Below are 18,389 nucleotides of genomic sequence, written 5' to 3' on the forward strand. Positions count from 1 at the left end.
TACACTAAGTGGTCTCTGGGCCAAACCATCTTATAAAAACCCAGGGACTGTGGGCAGATGCAAGATTAGCCCATCAGGTATAACCCTAAATGGCCTTACACTTAACCTCTCAACCCATAATGATTAAACACTGCTCGACAAGAGAGGACCTCTCCCTTGGCTGCAAGGAACAGTGTTGCACTCTCTGCTCATTTGGATCCCGGGAATTAAAACCATTTGCAAACATTTTGAAACCGTATATATCTATATATCTTATAGATAAATTTTGCAAAACAAAATTCCAATGATTGAAATCAATTGCCGGCAGTTTGGTTTCCATTAGAGAGAGTGCATCCTCGATCATTACCTTTGTCCGACAAAGGGGCTGATCCTGTCACTATGATCACTCACCCAGATGAATTCTCAGACTGTCCCAACATACACAGGTTTTGACCCCCGCTAAGGATCTCACTGATTGGCATATCAAAAACAGCCCAATCCGACACCTAGTACAGTATCATAATCGAGTCTAGGGGTCAGGTGTAACTTTCCAGTTTCGCCCATCAATCACTAAGGTCCAGAGCAATACTAGAAATCTAGTCTGGTTCAAAGGTTCAAGTAATCCTACATTGCATGTGCTTTGGGTCTCACCCTGGCAGATGAGGCAGGCCACCCCAACACTTGGCAGCACACCAGTGTCGGCCTTGGCAGGATAAATCTCCCCAGACTTATCCAACGGCTATGAACATTCTAAACTAACACGAGTCTCATTAAGTGTCCAGTTTAAGGGTCTTACACAGAAACATACCACACAACATGAATCAAACATGCACTTTATTCATTTACACTAAATGTCAAAAGTACATCAAAACTTATTGGAGCTAAGGGCATACAAAACTGTCTAACAGTAGTATGCTGTGAAGTAGTCTAGAGGAACCTCTCATACTCATCACGCGGTACACTCACCGTCTCATTCTCAGAAACAGATGTAGATGTGGAAGGAGTTAGATCTGCCTGTTGGTTATCATTGACATCAACCCCACCAGCTACTGCATGATTGGCCCATGTAGAAGGAGGGCAATGGAGATCATAACAGAAATTCACTGAATGTTCGTCCCTGCCACAATGGGTACACTTCCTTGTAGAGTTACTTTTTCCTTTACCACGGCCTCCCCCTGAGTCACGACCACCACCATGACCAAATACAGAACCACCACGACCTCCTCGGGAGGCATGTCCTCCCCCTTTAGTACCACGTCCACCTCCTTTGGCTATCACAAATGCTAATCTGTCAGACTGTGTGGGATTCTTTATAGGTCCCAAAGAAATCCTACAAAGCCATGCAAACACTTCCTCAAGTGTAGGAAGAGTAGAGCCCCCTAATATTTGGGCCCTAACTAGTTCATATTCTGATTTTGTTGTTGAACCTTAAGAACCTAGTGGCATCTAGTTGTTCCCTCTGTTGTTGTTGAACCTTAACATCTGGAGTGAGGGGATGATAGACATTGAGTTCATTTCTGAGGTTCTTCATACTGGCATAGTACTCTTCTAGGATTTTATTCCCTTGCTACAGATCGAAATACTCCTCATAGAGCTAATATACCCTTGTAGTATTATCCTGCCCAGAATAAAACTTCTTGGCATGTTCCCATATGTCCTTAGTTGTATCTAAGAACATAAAGTTGGCACTTATTTTGGGTTCCATACTATTCCATAACCATGTCATGATTTGGGCATCTTCCTGTTCCCAGTCATCAAACCCTGAAGAGTCAGCAGGTGGTTTATCTTCCTTCACATGCTTCACTTTCTTCTTTTCCTTGAGAAAAACTTCCACTGGCTTGGCCCATGGTACATAGTTCTCACCATTAAGTTTAATTGAAGTCATCTGCACACCCAGATAGTTAGAGGGAATCACCACACTAGGTTTCTGATCACTACGGCCATCTCTAGTTGCTGCCATGATGCTCTTCCAATGCTACTTCTAATCTGAATTCCCGGTCACCAACTAAGTACTGTTGTCAGGAGTTTGATGTTCCAGACACTACAGTAGTCCCTAAACACAGTTGATAGGTACACAAACTTTTGTTCTTGTTCACACCACTACTGATTTCACAAAATCATGAATCACACTGACATTAATTCAGCAACTCACTGACCATGTACAAGCCCTCTTGAAGCTGCTCAATAGAGATTGAGCATCACAAGCACCACCACACAACCATAGCTGTCACACATGGTACACATCTGTTTGACCTTTTCAGAGGGCACTACAACTCCAAAGAAAACATCAACCACTGCCACTGCAGTAACAGTAGACGTTCAGGACTGCTATCAGTCTTGAACCCTAATGGATTTCAGATTCGAAAATAGAAGAAAAAGTATAGAGAAGAGAGGAGAAAGAGAGAAGAGAGAGCAGTAGAACACAAGAGTTGAAAGGAGGAACAGAAGCTTAATGTACTGCCGTCGCCACTTCATTTAGTATTTATAGGTTATGCTCATTACATGGAAAGGACCGATCTGCCCTTAGTATTTACATAACAAATAGAACAAAATAAGACTGAAATAACTAATTGACCACCAGCTAACCCTAGAAAGATTAGAACACATTCTACCCTACGAACACAGTGGGACCGTAGCTATGGGGTTCACATCAGTGTTCTCTACACTCCCCCTCAAGTTGGGAATAAATGTTTATCATTCCCAACTTGGATAGATCCGCCTCTAGCTTCTTCTTTGGTACAGCTTTGGTGAGGATATCTACTAGCTGCATGTTGGAGGTGATGTATGGGAGACACACTTCTTGTGATGAAACCCTCTCTCGTACAAAATGTCGATCAACTTCAATATGTTTAGTTCTGTCATGCTGCACCGGGTTGTGTGCTATATTAATAGCCGCTTGATTATCACAATACAGCATCAGGGGCTTCTCATACTCAATACCCAAATCCTCAAGTAGTGATCTCAGCCATAGAATTTCAGCCACTCCGTTAGCCATTGACCTGTATTCAGCTTCAACACTAGATTGGGAGACAACACTTTGTTTCTTACTCCTCCAAAAGACAAGGCTACCTCCCACAAGGGCACAATATCCAGAGGTAGACCTTTTGTCATCAACACTCCCAGCCCAATCGGCATCCGTATAGACCTCCACCTTCATGTGGTCATTGTTCTTGAATAGTATACTTCTACCTGGGCATCTCTTCAAGTATGCTAATATTCTTTCTGCTGCAAGAAGGTGCATGGTTCTAGGAGAATGCATGTACTGACTGACAACACTAACTGCATAACTGATATATGGCCGAGTGAGGCAGAGATATAGGAGCTTTCCCACTAATCACTGGAACATAACTTTGTCTTCAAGAGGCTCCCCACTCTCTGCACTAATCCTGTGGTTCTGTTCAATGGGTGTATCCGTAGGCTTGACACCTAACTTTTCAGTTTCCGCCAACAAATCTAGAACATATTTCCTCTGAGAGACAAAGATCCCTGTTTTGATCTAGCAACCTCAATACCCAAAAAATACTGTAGTGCACCAAGATCTTTCACCTCAAACTCTTGATGAAGGAGCTGTTTGAGGGACTCAATCTCATGGCTGTCATTTCCTGTCACCACAATATCATCAACATATACTACAAGTAGTGTCAGAGAGGACTCCACCCTCTTGATGAATAGTGTATGATCTAACCGGGCCTGTACATAACCGAACTTCCCAAGGGCTAGTCTGAATCTATCGAACCAAGCTCTAGGTGACTGCTTCAAACCATACAATGCCTTATTGAGCCGGCAGACCTTCTTACCTGTCTCTATATCATAGAATCCAAGAGGCAACTACATGTAAACCTCTTCCTGCAGGTCTCCATTCAGAAAAGCATTTTTAACGTCCATTTGGTACAAAGGCCAAGTGTGGCTTGCTACAAGAGATAATAGAACTCGAATGGTGGTCATCTTGGCTACCGGGGCAAATGTCTCCAAGTAATCTATACCATAAGTCTGGGTGAACCCTTTTGCAACTAGTCGAGCTTGGAGCCATCCGCATTGTGCTTCACAGTAAATACCCATCTGCATCCAACTAGTTTCTGTCCTTTGGGCAGATCAACTAGCTCCCAAGTATTATTTTTCAACAGGGCATCCATTTCAACTTGCATTGCACCTCTCCACTCTGGGACTGATAGGGCTTCTTGCACTATTCTTGGAATAGGGACATTAGCAATGGAAGTAACATGGCAATCATAGGATAAAAACTGGGAAATGCAGTGGCTTGTAGATGTGGTACAATGTTGTTTTCCTTTACGGATGGCAATGGGAAGGTCAAGGTCGTCTGCAGGAGATGAAGTGGCAACAATGGAAGGAGTCTCGGTGGGCCCTGGGACTGTAATACCTGGACTTGGAGCCGTCGAAGAGGTTGGAGCTGGCTTGGACTGCTGATGACCGGGATCAACCTACCTGCATCACCTGTGATAGACTCTCAACTCCTGATCCCTCTGACCACCCTCACTACTGCAACCCTCATCACCCAATGGATTAGGTAAAGGAACAGCCCCAAAAGTATTAACCCTGCCCTCACTGCGCTCCCCCTGAAGAAAAGGACCCAAATCCCCACTTTCACTACTCTCCCCTTGAGGAGAAACCTGAGAATAGTAGGGTGTCTCCTCAAAGAAAGTGACATCCATGGAGACAAACTTCTTCCCTGAGACAGGATCACAGTAGCAATAACCCTTTTCAGTTTGTACATAACCAAGAAAGATGCATTTGGAGGCCTTGGGTTCGAACTTGGAGTGATGGGGTCCGAGAAGCTGAACAAAACAGGTACAACCAAATGTTTTAAGAGGAACAGTAAACAACTCCTCATTTGAGTATAGAAGGGAAAAAGGAGGTTTCATATTAAGAACCCGGGAAGGAACCCGATTAATAAGATATACCGCCATGAGGATAGCATCACCCTAGAAGCGAATAGGGACATTGGAGGTAAACATAATATTTCTAGCCACCTCCAAGATGTTCATATTCTTCCTTTCTGCAACCCCATTCTGTTGAGGTGTATGAGGGAAAGTGCTATGGTGGATAACCTCATGATTAAGAAGGTAAGATGCCAATGGCTTAGCAAAGAATTCCTTTGCATTATCAGATCTAAGAAGTTTGATCTTGGCATCAAACTGGGTTAGGATCATTTGGTGGAAGTTTTGGGTCAGGGCGGGAACCTCATCTCGTGAACGCAAAAGATAAACTCAAGAAAACCGAGTATGGTCATCAACAAATAACAAAAAATATTTGTACCCACCCATAGAAGAGATGTGATATGGCTCCCAAACATAAGTATGCACAATATCAAAAGAACTATTACTCCTTTTATTACTCAATGAATAAGAGTTTCTACAATGTTTAGCAAACTCACAACTTTCACATTTCAATTGGGACAACTCAACAGACTCAAACAAAGTAGGGAACAAACTCTTTAAGGACCGAAAAGACAAATGACCCAATCGGTTATGCCAAAGCATAACCGGACTCACAATCTGAGAAACAAGTGACTTCTTATCCACTGACTCTTCCCGACGAGAACTCTCCCCGAGCAGATAGATCCCATTCGTCTCACAGCCAATCCCAATCATCTTCTTTGTCTCCAGGTCCTGAAAAACACATCGCCTAGGGAAGAAAGTTACTGAGTAGTTCATATGTTTGGTAATACTACTAACTAAAAGAAGGTTAGTATCAAGTTTAGGAACATGCAAGACAAAAGACAAGGAGATAGTATCCGACAGTTTGATGTCACCCTTGCCAGAAATGGGGACAAGAGAACCATCAGCAATAGATACTTTATCCCTACCAGAAGATAAATGATAAGTGGTAAACAATGAAGGCAAGTTAGTCATATGGTTGGATGCACCTGAATCTATTACCCAACAGGGTTTAGTAGTACCTGGAGCTGAGGCTCGAGTACCTGAATGTGCGAAAGCAAATGTGGCAGGGGTTGATGGTGACTATGGTGACTGAGCTGAGTTGCCAACTTCCTTTTCCAACTGTATTAGAGCAGCCCGAACTGCAGCTAAGGTCTCTAAGGGTGTGCCTCTTGAGCCAGACGAGGATGCTGAATCAGTAGTCACAGCCACATGAGCATTACCCTTCTTGCTACTCAACTTTGTCGGGACCAAATGAGGATGCAACTTCCAACATTTTTCTTTTGTGTATTTAGGTTTCTTACAATGCTCACATACCACATCCCTTTTATCTTCCTTCTTCCTGTCCCTCTCTGAACCACCCCTTGATTTGGGTTTAACAGCTACAAGGGCCAGTGTAAGAGGCTGAGGTTGCATCATGACTTTCCTCCTAATCTCTTCGCTATGCACTAAGGAGTATGCCTGAGAGAGAGTCACACTATCTCTGGTCAAAACCTGTTGCTGCACAATATCATACTCTGAATTCAGGCCTGCCAGAAACTCAAACACCCTGTTTGTCTCGATGTGCTTTCTATGGGTCTGTGCATCTTTGGAACTCTCCCACTCAAGAGTTCTAAGTGATCAAACTCATGCCACAGGTACTTCCAAGGTAGAGAAGTAGACCGAAACCGGTTTCTCTCCTTGTTTAAGGGTATTCACTTCACATTTCAATTCATATGCTCTAGCAACATTAAGGGGTTGGGAGTAAGTTTCTTTCATAACATCCCATATCTCCTTGGCTGTCTTTGCCCACAAGTAATTTTGGTTGATATGAGGATGCATAGAATTACACAGCCATGTCATAACCAAGTAGTTTTCTTGGACCCACTTGGTATACATGGGGTCTCCCTTGGAGGGTTCTTTCACATCTCCCAAGAGATACCCTACTTTACTCCTTCCCCCAATAGCCATCATGGCTGATCGGGCCCATTCCAAATAGTTTGATCCATCGAATCTTACGGTTGTAATCTGAAAACCTGTCTCAGAAACACCACCATAACTGTTGTTCCCAAAACTGCCTTCTACCTGATTCTTAAACTCCATTTCGGACAAGAACCAGTAGTCTCAAAATTAGGGTTACTACAATCAAAAACAGCACTTTGACTATCAACCACAATCACAAAATCAGGATAGAATCAATCTGTATTCACGGTAGATGTGCATGAAACAGGTATAAGACTGATCTGAAACCAATTAGCAAACACAACAGCAACAGTCCGTACAGTTTTCACCCCTTAGAAGAGTTTGAAGCCCCCCAAAAAAATCTGAAAACAGCTTGGAGAATAATCTGATATGCTGAAGCAGAATTAGGGTTTTAATCAGTCCTTAAAAGCAAATTCTCAGCCACATTCCAGACAGTACCGTACGGATAAGACTTGTAGTAGGGTTAATATGAAACCCTAAAACTGATCAATGTTGAGGAGAGAACTTAAGAAAAGTTTCACAGGTAGATCACAAGGTTCAGCCCAGTATTAGGGTTTGCCGCAGGGTTAAGACAAAACCCTAGAGAATAGGAAGAAAACCCTAGAGTGGTTCGGCCACCCTTTCTAGATAGGTCCAACCAATCTTCTCTGATAGTACTTCTCTCAGAAAATAAAAAACTTACAAGAGAATGTTGTTTGCTACCTTCCAAGGTTACCCGAACCCTAGCCTTCTCTGATTCTTCCTGATCACCAACACTCTGCAACCGTGGCAAATCTTCAAACAACTGCTAAACCCTCTGGCGATCTCCAAGAATCAGTCAACGAACTCTACTTTCTCAGCTTCCAACCTTAGATGGTTCTCATGTGGTTGGCTGGACTAGACTCACATGAGAAACCCTAGCTTTGATACCGGGTAGACATTCAGGACTGCTATCAGCCTTGAACCCTAATGGATTTCATGTTCGAAAATAGAAGAAAAAGTATAGAGAAGAGAAGAGAAAGAGAGAAGAGAGAGCAGTAGAACACAAGAGTTGAAAGGAGGAACAGAAGCTTAATGTACTGCCACCGCCACTTTATTTAGTATTTATAGGTTATGCTCATTACATGGAAAGGACAGATCTGCCCTTAGTATTTACATAACAAATAGAACAAAATAAGACTGAAATAAATAACAACTGAAATAACTAGATGACCACCAGTTAACCCTAGAAAGACTAGAACACCATCTACCCTACGAACACAGTGGGACCGTAGCTGTGGGGCCCACATCAGTGCTCTCTACACTTGTCATTCAATTCAGGTCGCTTGTGACCAACAAAGGCTTCAAAACAAATACAGACCAACATAAAAGGGTCAAACATACCCTTACACCATTCAGCCACTGTAAACACAGCCTGTTCTTAGGCCTTTTTCCAAGAACCAAGGCTACAAACAACCTAGTTCTCTAGGTTCTGATCAGTCGCCGCAGATTTTGAAGGCTTTCAACCCAGAAATACCAATAGCACACAAAAAAAAGAGGTAACCAACCTTCGATGGAGAGCTTCAGTCGACCATCCACTTCTAAAGTTGTTTTTTTTTTTTTTTTTCTTTCTTGAAAAACAGTCAAGTTCTGTGCAAAGGAAGGACTGAGGTGTTCTCAAACCTAAGTCGAATCTGTGTTGTCCATTTTTTTTTTCAGCCCAGAAAGAAGAAAAAAGAAACGAGGTCATGAACAGAAAGGAGCAGGTCACGAATCTTTGAGGAGATTTAGAGAGCAACGTCTTGCTTTGATACCATGTTTGTTCTGTAGCTACAGTAGTTCGAACCAGAAGAAGAAGAAGAAGAAGAAGATGATGATGATGATGAAGATAACAGTCAAACTTGATAGACTAAACCGACCCTTAATATGGATTAGCCTCTAATTAGTAGTACAAAGACTAAACTGCCCCCATTTAAGTATGGAACAGGAAGTCTCTATTAAAACTGCCACATAAGCACACAACTTAACAGAAATAAAATGACTAATCTACCCTTATTCGGCTAGTTCTAACATTCTCCTTACCTTCCCCCCTTCCTCTACTCCTTCCTCCGAAGCAGAATTCTTAGGAGAAGGGATATGCTCCTCTCCCAGTTCAAAGGAACTTCCTTGTAACCCTGTCACTTCTCCTTGTCCATCCTTAAGATTTTCCTCTCTATCATGCCCCTTTTCTTTATGTGGTTCACACTCCCTACAGCTCGCCTGGGCAAGACATCCATCCTCTACTTTCTTGTCTCCTGTTCCTCCAACTTTTCTCCCCATGCTGTGTGCAATATCTGCCATCTCTGTCTTCTGGGATTGGAGCTTCTCCCCCGTTCTTGATGACCTTCTCTTGCCTTCCTCACCTCCCTGCCCTCTTTTATTCCTTCCATTATCGTATCTCGTCACTACCCAGATCCATTTCTCCTCTTCTTCCCCTTCTGTGAGCAGTCGATCAGATCTCAACCGATCTATCTTCTTCTCAAACTGTCGAATGCATCTTTTACCAGAAATGCCCCTCTTTATTCCTTTCTTTTTTACTCTCGCCTTTGCTTTAAGGTTGACCGTGGACCTCCTTAGACCGTTAAACTTCTTAAACTTAAGCCCTCTGTTACTTTCTGGGGTAACAGATATATTGCCAAGTTTAATATATCACTTTTCTATATTTAGTTTTTGGTATATGTATTTATAATTTTGTAGAAGTTTTAGAAAAAATAATAATCAGAACAGATATATTAAATGATATAGAAGACATCAGTATCTTAAATTTCAAACATCATGATTTTGTGGTGGACTATTCAGCACCTAGGCACCAACTAGTCACTGTATTGGCTAGAATGGCCAAAATGAGTAGTCATTACCTAACTGCTGACAATGCTGAGAAAACTTCACATTTATCCATGTTTCTGAATATAATCTCCACCATTAAAGAGTATGAATCTATTCTTTTAGCATTTACCATATCTCATAACTAGCATTAACCACCCAAAAGTCATATTGGATAGCTTTAATTCATACAGGTTGTGTCTGTGTACATGTTGTCATGTCTCTAAGAAATTCGTGCAAATCATATAAACTAATTGCACAGACTCACCCTTGTTCACATATATTTTCGGTTTATGTATATCTGGATGACCATACTAGTAATGTATCATCAATCGTTCTAGACTTGATTTTCTATAATGTTGCTTATGGCTTGTTATAGATTTGGATTCATATAAAAACCTCATATGGATAAAGCAGTACCTGTATACAACTATTTTCTAAACGGAAATTGATGTACCTCATACAATATATGGGTTTAAAGGGTATAAGTATTACACTTCAAATGGTTTCTGATGCAGGTAATACATCCATTTGATGCTCAAGCAGATGGGGAGCTAAGTTTATCCATTGGTGACTATGTTGTGGTTCGACAGGTACCTCCTGTCTCTTATTATCAACCACAATTATAGTGCATGCATTTCCTTCTTTAACATAATTTTTGTACTTGTCCAAGTTTTAACAGGTCAGAGGACTATATAAGACTCAAACTAGCTTGCTTTCCCATTTGAATCAATAATCACACCAGAACACCAAGCACCTGTAACTGTATTACTATTTTCTCACATTTAACATTCTTAGAAGTGTTTTATGGTATAATACAACAAAATGTGAAATAGACACAAGCTTGGGATTTCTTTGATCCCTTATGTGAAGCCAACTATGGATCTGAAAATGCCTAGCAAATTAGATGCAGCAGTCAGTTTTGGGTTGGAGCAAGGCCCAGTTTCATTCTTAGAACTACTAAATGAGTTTGTGGTGGTACTTAACAAACTCTTGGACCAACAACTAAATATACAACAAAATTAGAAAGTCAGCGCATTCTTTATGATTCTGTTTATTCCTCTTCTGTAATACTTCTGGATGTGAGGATACACAGGTTGCTCCTAATGGATGGTCTGAAGGAGAATGCAAAGGCAATGCTGGATGGTTTCCCTCAGCTTATATAGAAAGACGGGAAAAAGCTCCAGCAAGCAAGATCGCTGAAGCTAGTTAATCATTATGGTGCAGAGTTGTTTCATCTGTATGTTGTATAAATGCTTCTCAATTTTCATGTATTTTTGTGCTGATTGTATTAAATGCTTTAACGTTGTCTTTATTCTGAAAGCGTGTAAATACATGGTGTTTTTTTGTCATAAACTGAGTTTCATACTGCTTTATGTGTAAATTGTAATAATGTGGTATAAGCTTGTTTGATTATAACTAGAAAATAATTGATTATATGCTATGATGGAAAATGTCAAAATATTATAGCCTATAGATACCTAACAGAATGTATTTCTGATTATTATTATTCAGATGTGGTGAACTGAAAAGTTAAGAGGTGAATAGTAGCTGTGAGCCTGTGACCATTAAATGTTTCCCTCTCTGATGCAGGAAATTACTTGGGTAGTGTAGTCCCACTCTCACTCTCCCACAATCTTCATTTGCTGCCCTATGAGTGAATTAGTCATAAAAGATAAGAGACTATTTCTATTTGATTTTTTTTCTTCGTTAATATTGTCTGATCAGGTAGGAGAGATGAGGTAGAAGCGTTTTCTCTCTTTTTTTTTTTTTTTTTTTTTTGGGGGGGGAGGGGGGGGGGGATAGTTCTTAACTAAGAAAAAATACAAAAGATTTTATGTTCTGAATTCATGATATAAAGGTTAGAAAGATTTTCCATTTATACTAATTCAACGATAAACCGTTTAAGCTTTCTTGGGGTAATAATATGAGCCATATAGGTGTTCAAATGATTTGTACACGATCAGTTCTATCATCTATGCAATATCATATCCCCTAGACTCCCACTATGATACTGATACTGGGAAGGCATGATCCTGAAAAGCTGATAACCAATCAACCGGTATAACAAAAGTGGTAACCAATCAGGGTGTTGCGATTGGCCAAAGTTCCAGCGTCATAGATATTGCATAAATTTTAAATTATATGTAGACATAAGATTTAAAAATATTTTTTGTATATGTAGAAACATCTAACATTTTTAATTTTTGAATCTTGTGTCATTCACTAGCCTCGGCCCAAGTTTCAACCCAAGATCATAAGGCAGCTTCTCTGTGCCTTCCTTTGAGGGCTTCTCAGCTTCACTCTGATGGTTCTCATTAAGTATCATGGAATTGCATATGGAAAAAAATCAATGAATTAGACTTGAAAAAAACAATGAATTAAATGTGGGGTATAATTCAAAGGGTGAGATATCATGGGATAGAATTCAAGTCTTCAACTATGATGCTTGAAAGACATGATATCAGAAAAACTTATAACCAATCTATTCGCATCATAAAAGTGGTAATCAATGGAGGGTTTGATTGGTCAAAGTCTTTTTGGTATCATATTCTTATATATAATAAACACTAACATAAATATATAATGTACGCATATAATAAATTTATCATCTAAGTGTAGATCGGGTTAGGTTTGGTTGATCTCAGACTACCTGAGGTCTCAACTCAAGCCCAAACAGAGTTTAAGGCAAAGTTCTAGTTTTTTATTCAAGTTCAGCTAAGAACCCAAAAATAAAGGTCCAAGCGCCCAACCAATGCAAGACTGGGCCCACCCAAATTGCCTTAGTGATCATAATCTATAATCTAACCAATTAACACGATCATATCAAATATATGTATATATAGTATAACACAATGAGGAATATTTTGGTTATTTTGTACAAGGTCTCAGAATATAAATAGACGAAATAGTTAAAGAGTTGTACCCTTTTGTTTATTTATCTACAAAATCCAAAGTTCTTTTATCCCCACTTAAACGATGTCAGGGTCATAGGGTCCTGTCGATACTAGCTGTAGCCTGTAGCCACTCTCAGGTGGACCTACCAAAATGGTTGGTCCTGGTTATTTGAACGTAGTACATATACCAAATAATGGGAACCCATACACGGCTAGACTGCCATTGTAGGCCCTCTAGCCTCAGACCGAGCAACTTCACAGAAACACACTCAGAGGCCATCATGTAGTAATTATAAATTCTATATTACATGCACGTACATTCTGTCTATTCTTAAAAGTTTTAGGATGTGTTTGGTTTGATAAAAAATAAGAGAGTTGATGGAAGTTTTTCAGGAATTTGTTATAAAGTGGCAAGTTAGGGTAGAAATAAGGAACTAAGAATGTGCTTTGTTTTGACGAAAAATAAGAGAGAGAGAGAGAGAAATTTGAGGAAAAGTCCATTTTGCCATAAAAAATCAGTTAGGGTAGAAATAAGGAGCTGAGTCTGGATCTGGTCCCAACAAGCCACTGCAGCCAAATATCGAGAACATCTCACCATGAAGGACAAGGGAGATGTTCCTGATGTATGACTGCAATGGTTTGTTTGATTTGTTGGAACCAGATCCAAGAAAAAGAATGGGGAAAGTTCTTCAAGAATTTGCCAAAAAAAAAACAGTCGGGTGCAAATTCATACTCTTTCTCAACTTTCTGTTTCTCTCTTATATTCAATCAAACCAAACATAGCCTAGTTCCTTATTTCCACACTTAATAATTTTTTTATGAAAAATTGTCCATCTGTATAAGATTCCCCACTAGGCAGCTAGTGTCCTCTTGTTCATTAAGAGAGATTGGGACTCCTTTTAGTCCCTTGTAGTTTTTCATGAGTAGATGCTACTCTCACTAGACACCCCCTATAGTTTGCATTTTGCAACCACTTTAATTAATCCACCTTCCATTAGGAACCATTTACATTTCTATGTGGGAAGGCATGGGTTTATGATTTTTTTATTCCAAAAATATCCACAATAATTCTCATATCAACCAACCATTTAGGAAAACATGCCCCCTCAACATTATCACTTGGTCTGGAGAAGGCATGGAGTGCTTGTGATATGAGAACTGTCAGGAATATTTCTCAAATAAAAAACTCTGAACCCATGACCCTTTCACACGAAACTATAGAATTGAGATTTTCTCCTCACAAAGCACACTTCACATTGACCTCACAACATATTCCACCATGTTCCTGGAACATCTCCCCATGAATAACAATACACAGGTATAAAAGATATTCCCAATGTGCAGCTGAGACGTGTTCTAAATCGAAGGAGTGTCCAAGTAAATGACCCATTTTTTACCTATCCATTGGGGTTTATGTTGGGGCTTTTCTGGGCTGACACGTGAAGTCAAAGATGTTAGCCCAAGACCCAGGTTTATATACGGAGGTTTTCTTCCTTGTTATATATTATTTCCTACCAGCCAGTCCAAGCGGGAACCAAGCTGGCACCAACCAAGTTGTCAGTATCCCATGCATCTAGTTGCCAATTCTCCTAGTAGTTGTTACTCAACGCTGGGTTCAAATTCCAGGTCCACCCCTAACAATTAACCAAATAACTTATTTTTCTACCAAAAAGAAAATAAAAACATAAAAAGAAAAAGAAATTAAATTCAAATGGAAACTTTTCTATTGAATTTTAGGAATTGGATTAAATCCAGATGTTGATTGTCGTTAATAAATTAAGCTAAAAAGGATCAAAATATTATATAATTAATAAAATAGACTAAAAATAAATTTGATATTGCATATTACAAAGAAAATGACTTACAAAACAACTTTACTGAACGTAGGACTCTTGGGTCTACATTCAACATTCAACATTTAACTCAATAGATGCATGTTAGTTGACAATATTTATGAAGCCAAAAAGGTATAATATTGGAAGAATTTTGACCAATCACGATACCTCGTGAATTTTGATGAATACCCAACTGATTGATTACCATTTTTATATCAGATTTTCAGGTGTGTCATACTATTTTGAATTGGGTTAAATTCGTATTGCGTCCAATTATAAACAGATTGAATTGGAATTGCCGAGATCCAATTGGCTTAAATTTAAATTAAGACAAAGAAAAACCATTTGCAGCCCTAAGAATCAACATTGACCGACGCATTTATTGTTATCACCATGCATGGAGGAATGTTTGAGAAATGATCAGGAATAGTGGTTATAGGTGAATTTTTTGATTTCACATCTGTACCTCAGAGCACATTGTGGGGCGCCCCAGCTCTGAACTCGATTTTTTTTTATTCTCAGGATCAATCATTCAAACTGAGGTCTTCTATCATCTCCAACTGTTAAGCCAAATCAGTCAAACCACCGTGTGAAAATAGGAAGGAGAAAGCCGGCGGACGACAAACTCATAAATGCTCTCACCAAATTTACCGTACTGGTTTGTTCTACGGCACTCCCATGGTCCAAAGAGGCTGCAACCTCAATCTTGCCTTGACGTTTTCTTGTAAGAATGTGAACGAGATAAAACCCTAACAAATGAAAAGCTAGCCCTACATCTCAACACCCTTGAAGGGTTAAGCTACAATCATGGTTTTTAAAAATGATTCGGAGACCAAATTGGTCAGAGGTTCGATTATTGGGTCAAACAGTCCGATCATTTAAACCAAATGATCAGCCTATTTTAATAAAAATTTAAAAATGGTCAAAATCATTTGAACGATTAACCACCCAAATCAATGGTTTATTGACCAAAATCATCGATTTTAAAAAAAACCAAAACTGATCACCTCACCGATTTCCGATTTTTCTGATTCAACCATCCGGTGAAATCATATGTTTTTCTTTATCCTAATAGGACCGAATCAACTATTGGGACCCAGTTTTGATAAATACCACGTACATGGTCAATTGATGTTAACCATCAATTATCTGAAATTGGGACCCATTTCACTGAAAAATTATATATGACCCGTTTGGTCTTAACTCTCCAAACTATCTCAAGTTGGGACCCATTTCACTGTATATGACATGTAGAAGAAAACAAAAACTTTTACTTATTTATTTATGATCATTTGATTTTAACCTTCCAACTATCCCAAGTTAGGACCCATTTCACAGACAAATTATTAAAACTAGTAGGAGGAATTATGTCTGACCAAATAGTTAAACTTTAGGCTTTTAAGATTAATATTTATAAATTTAGGGGTTTAGGGTTAAGGTTAGGATTTATAAGTTTAAGGTTTAGATTTTAGGGTTTAAAATTTAGGATTTTTAAATCATCATATAAGGAAATATGTGCTTATATATATTCACATGAAGGAAAAAAAAAAACTTTTATATATGATCATTTGTTCTTAACCCTCCAACTTATCTGAAATTGGGGCCCATTTTACTGCATATCACATGTATCTTACGTGAAAATGCTTTGTTAATGTTCTCACTTTGAATAGCAGTGATCATTATTCTTAAATTGCGGCAGGTAGTGATTGACACCGGTGTCAAGTGTGTCCGGACTAAGGAGTTCCACCAATAATTGTAATTAATTAATGGAAGTATTATTAATTAAATACTTCATTTATACTTTCTTGCAGTGACAAGTACGTCCACATCTATCATATGGAAGCAGAAAGAGAGATGTATTTATCAATTTGCCCCTTTGCCCTCGTATATTTACGTTAATTTGGTGATTTGAGCCACTCTCCCTGCGCAGCAGCGGAGAGGCTGTTCCTCCAAAAATAGCAGAATACGCTTAATAGCTTTTTGTCTTGTGTCACAATTTCTCATCAAAAGTACTACTGGATGATTGGGTATTTACAGTTTCACTCACCATGCTTCTCAAACAACCAGCAGTGTTGCTAGGAAGTAAGAACCACTCTCAATTCTAGTTTTAGCAATGTGTTAGCCTATATGTTGTTTGATTTAGGGTAGCGTGTAATGAAATCGAGCTTTAATCGAATAGTTTGGACTCAAGTTCGATTCAAGTTTAATTCCAATTGAGTTCAATTTTTGGAGTAAATTTGATTAGTTATTTATACTCGAGTTCGATTAATAAAAAGTTCAACTAAAAAATGCGTGAGCCTTTGAGTCAAATTTGAGTTTGAACCTAGTATTTTAGTTGGACCAAGCCAAGACATGTCAAAATTCAGTTTGTCTTAACTCAATTACACCCTTAACTTAGGGATGACATGGGGTTGGCTTAAATGGTAAACCCGGTTTTACCCCCAATAGGGTCAGGATAGGGTTAGGTTTATTTAGATGTAAGGTCAGGTTAGAGTTTTGATTCTTTAATCTTGGTTGGTTAACTCAGTCAGGTCTATTAATTCTTATGATTTTCTATGACTTTTAATTGCATGGTCTTAAGTTTAGGATTTCTTTTACTATAACCAAATTTTGACTTGAATTAATAGTTTTTATATGTCCAAAATGTGTAATGAAAAATACAATTGCTTTTTATAGAGGAAAATCTCTTTTATAGATCTGATATCTGAAAATAACAAAATTACTTTTCTACTTTTTGGAGCCTTTGTAGTATTAGAAAAAAAAGGAGAGAATTTTAATCATGATCAACAATCTGAAATATACATCTAATTCCCACATGGGCCGCCCTTCCTAAATCAGACCTATTATCACTTTTCCAAGGTATGGTTCAAACATTAAAACTAATGAGATCCAACCAATGAAAATCAAGTTTCTTTGTTATAAAACCCAATTCAGCATTATAAAATTTCACCTAAGACTTAATTGCTATAAACCATTATATAAACCAATAATCAACCACTACAAATCATACTCAACTATCACAAACTTGTACTTAATTTTTACAAACCAATACCCAACCAGTATAAACCATTACAAACCCATATTAAACCATCACAAACCATTCTCAGATGTTACAAATCCATACATATTGTTTATTTCAAATTTAAATTATCTTACTATTTAATAATGAAAGCACATAAAGTTGAAACGGGCTCTCGGGTTTTTAAGCCAAATTTTTTAGATACTTAGTCTCTTGCCTGGAAGTTGTGTTATTGGAAATGTTATGTTCAAGATTTGAAGCAATTCATGATGATTTCTATCTCATATATTCAGAGAAGGGAACATCATTATAGATGTGTTGACAAATATAGGTTGTGATCAGAGATGTCAACGGATTTTTGAACTTCAGAGATTCCTCTGGAGTGCATAGACCACTTGATCAGAGTGGATGTATGTATTAGGTCTTCCTGTTAATAGGGATTTTTCGGTTTTCTTGTTGCTGTAAAGATTTTTTCAAGGGGCAAAGCTTCTACCCCCAATCAATAAAATGTGGTCATCACCTCCACCATAAGTAAATTTTGTGCTTAAAGTTCTATCAACTTTTTTTTTATTAATTTCATATTTAATAGAAAATAAAAATAAATAAAACAAATTGATTGACAAATTAAATTGATAACTTTCTTGATTTAGGTCATATTTTAATTCTTCTACTATTTCTTCTCAATGTTTTCTTAATTAATATATCCAAACAGTTCACACTTCATAAAAACTATCAAAACATATATTTCTTATTATGTGTATATTATGTGCTTGTACCTTATAGTCATTTGATATTTGGGTTTAGTTTCATTAATGTATTCTTTATTTGAATTTTTCTAATATATATTTATGTATATCTTAATTTTTCACTATATCTATATTGATTCAAAGTTTAATTTGACACATTTCTTAAAATTGTATTTTCAACATTTTTGATGATGCGCGATCTAGCCGGTCTTAGCTATCAACGACCTTGCTTCTGA

General features: G+C 38.4%; 1 protein-coding gene across 6 annotated transcripts in view; it reads left to right on the plus strand.

Annotated features, from left to right (window-relative positions):
* Positions 1–11,118, plus strand: part of LOC148873674 (SH3 domain-containing protein) — a 103,331-nt gene extending 92,213 nt beyond the window's left edge. For 3 of the 6 annotated variants that reach the window (XM_088978750.1, XM_088978768.1, XM_088978776.1), the window contains 2 exons: positions 10,175–10,249; positions 10,753–11,118. In XM_088978750.1, coding sequence (XP_088834876.1) covers positions 10,175–10,249; positions 10,753–10,869 — 192 coding nt within the window. In that variant the 3' untranslated portion in view covers positions 10,870–11,118. Of the gene's footprint in view, positions 1–10,174; positions 10,250–10,338 lie in introns of all 6 variants that reach the window. The other 3 variants (XM_088978759.1, XM_088978785.1, XM_088978789.1) reach the window with 1 other exon arrangement.
* Positions 11,119–18,389: the final 7,271 nt, after the last annotated feature.

Source organism: Nelumbo lutea, chromosome 1 (genome assembly GCF_056320005.1).
Source record: "Nelumbo lutea isolate HS-2025 chromosome 1, American lotus-T2T, whole genome shotgun sequence".
NCBI classification, from domain to species: domain Eukaryota; kingdom Viridiplantae; phylum Streptophyta; class Magnoliopsida; order Proteales; family Nelumbonaceae; genus Nelumbo; species Nelumbo lutea.